The sequence below is a fragment of the Apium graveolens genome, chromosome 8 (genome assembly GCF_009905375.1).
Source record: "Apium graveolens cultivar Ventura chromosome 8, ASM990537v1, whole genome shotgun sequence".
Taxonomy (NCBI): domain Eukaryota; kingdom Viridiplantae; phylum Streptophyta; class Magnoliopsida; order Apiales; family Apiaceae; genus Apium; species Apium graveolens.
This window is the reverse complement of record NC_133654.1, coordinates 7,493,523-7,495,455: the sequence shown is the minus strand read 5'-3', so window position 1 is coordinate 7,495,455 and position 1,933 is coordinate 7,493,523. Positions and strand designations below refer to the sequence as shown.

At 34.7% G+C, this 1,933-nt stretch overlaps 1 protein-coding gene across 1 annotated transcript; it reads left to right on the top strand.

Moving 5' to 3' along the window:
* Positions 1-488: 488 nt before the first annotated feature.
* On the top strand, positions 489-1,496 carry LOC141678844 (heavy metal-associated isoprenylated plant protein 41-like). Its single transcript, XM_074485249.1, has 3 exons — positions 489-635; positions 741-819; positions 948-1,496. The coding sequence occupies exons 2-3, from the start codon at positions 753-755 to the stop codon at positions 1,322-1,324; spliced, it is 444 nt and encodes a 147-aa protein (XP_074341350.1). The 5' UTR covers positions 489-635; positions 741-752; the 3' UTR covers positions 1,325-1,496.
* Positions 1,497-1,933: the final 437 nt, after the last annotated feature.

Genomic DNA, 1,933 nt, shown 5'->3' with positions numbered 1-1,933 from the left:
ATTACGTCAAAATTATAAAAAAATTAAATTTAGCACAAACCTTAAAAGAAAATTGGACGATATATGACTAATTACCAACTTTTTGCTTCAGCGTTTCAACTTGTATAAGCTTATTTTTTTAATCATTAACGCGGAAAAAAATGACATACAACTTTATATGTATAATCACTGTCCTGCTTGGAAACTGTACGTACTACTACATTTTTTTTTGGCACGTATACGCGTTTAGTGTATGCCCCGGACAGAGACTTTTCACTTTTTTTTTAATCGTAAATAACTCGCAGCCGCTATGTAAACCGCATTTAAGCGACAGACTCTGACTCAGGAGGCATAATCATAAATTCTCCTCCCGTGGGATTCGAATCTGTGACCAAGAGGATAGTTTTTCTCTTTTTTAACCAACTGAGTCAAACCTTCCGGACGACTTTTCACTTTTGTATATATATGACCTGCAAATACAATTAACTACCAACACAAAACATATTCGCAAGTACAAGTTGTAAAATCGTTACCGAATTTATTCTCTGGCCAATCATTAGATATAGTTTTTAGTTTTTGTTGCTATAAGACTCTCCGAAGTGCAGACATCGGCAAACGCTTCGCTGTCCGTGTTCTCCAGCGGACTAATTTTGAAGGTATCATATATTTTTAGGATTTTTCTATGATAAGCTCATGAGCACGAAATAAGAAATTATATGTCTAATTTTTTCATTTTATTTGTCAATTTATTAATTGTGCAGCAAAAGATTGACATGGTGGTCACAATTCACGGGGATAAAGACCGAGCAAAGGCTCTGACCATTGCTGCTGGAATTACGGGTAGGTTTAAATGAAGTTTGATTATTCTCCACTACAATGCACTTCCGCATGACTTCAATATATAGCAAAGCTTATTTTGCAAGTTTATAAATGTTTAATATATTTTGTTTTTGTGATTGTTTGAGCAGGTGTGAGCTCGGTAACTATAGGAGGACAAGATAAAAACATACTTACTCTGATCGGTAATGAAGTTGATATTGTCGGCTTGACTCGATCATTGATCAAGAAACTTGGCAGCGCCACCGTGGTGAGTGTCCGACCACTTAGTGATAGTCGATTTGATCAAGAAGAAGCTGCAGCAACGATGAGATATGAAGGTCAACCAAATCATTACGGCAACTATAATTACATCCAACCAGATTATTATTCCCGCAATTATAACTATAGTCAACCAGAATCTTGCTACTACAACCCTGTAGTACCACGGTATCTTCCTCCTCCACCTCCTAATCAGTATTATTACTTATGTGAGGAGCCTGCAGATTCAAGCTGCTCCATTATGTAGAGATATATTCACGGAGGAATCGAGAACCAAAATGTTAAATATGCTACGTACATTCCTTGGTAGTAAGTTTTGTCGTCCAAATCCACCTGTTGTTCTGTCAATTTGTGTTGAGATTTTAGTTGGGCATAGTGATTACTAATATTTTATAATATTTATAAGGAAGTTACTGTTGAAAAATATGGGTATAAGTCTCATATTGGTAAGTCATATTTTTTAGCATTATGACAAAAAAATGTGTGAGATATGATGATATTCTCTTAATAATGGAAATTATTATTTTCCATTAGAATTTAGATCAAATATTATGGCATAAATTAATTTGATTCTGTTTCACATTAATTGATATGGTATATGTCTTGATATATTTAATCTGATTCTGTTTCAGATTATTTATGGAATAGAGTAGCTTGCAAGTATTACACCGATTTCATAATTAATGATATTTAATTATGGAAAAAGAATAGCGCACAAGTCTATCTACACCTATATAAACACCTCTAAGGCGTTAGGGTTAGACACACCAAAATCATATTCGCCTCATGCTGAGGGAATGGTCATAAGTGAGTCTTTCCAAGTCGCGGCTGTTATTGAAAAACTTCCACCTGGATG

Excerpts from the sequence above, each read along its gene's own strand:
- LOC141678844 (XM_074485249.1), top strand. The coding sequence starts at position 753 with ATGGTGGTCACAATTCACGGGGATAAAGACCGAGCAAAGGCTCTGACC. Across the intron at positions 820-947 it reads CATTGCTGCTGGAATTACGG|GTGTGAGCTCGGTAACTATA; the intron begins GTAGGTTTAAAT and ends TTGTTTGAGCAG.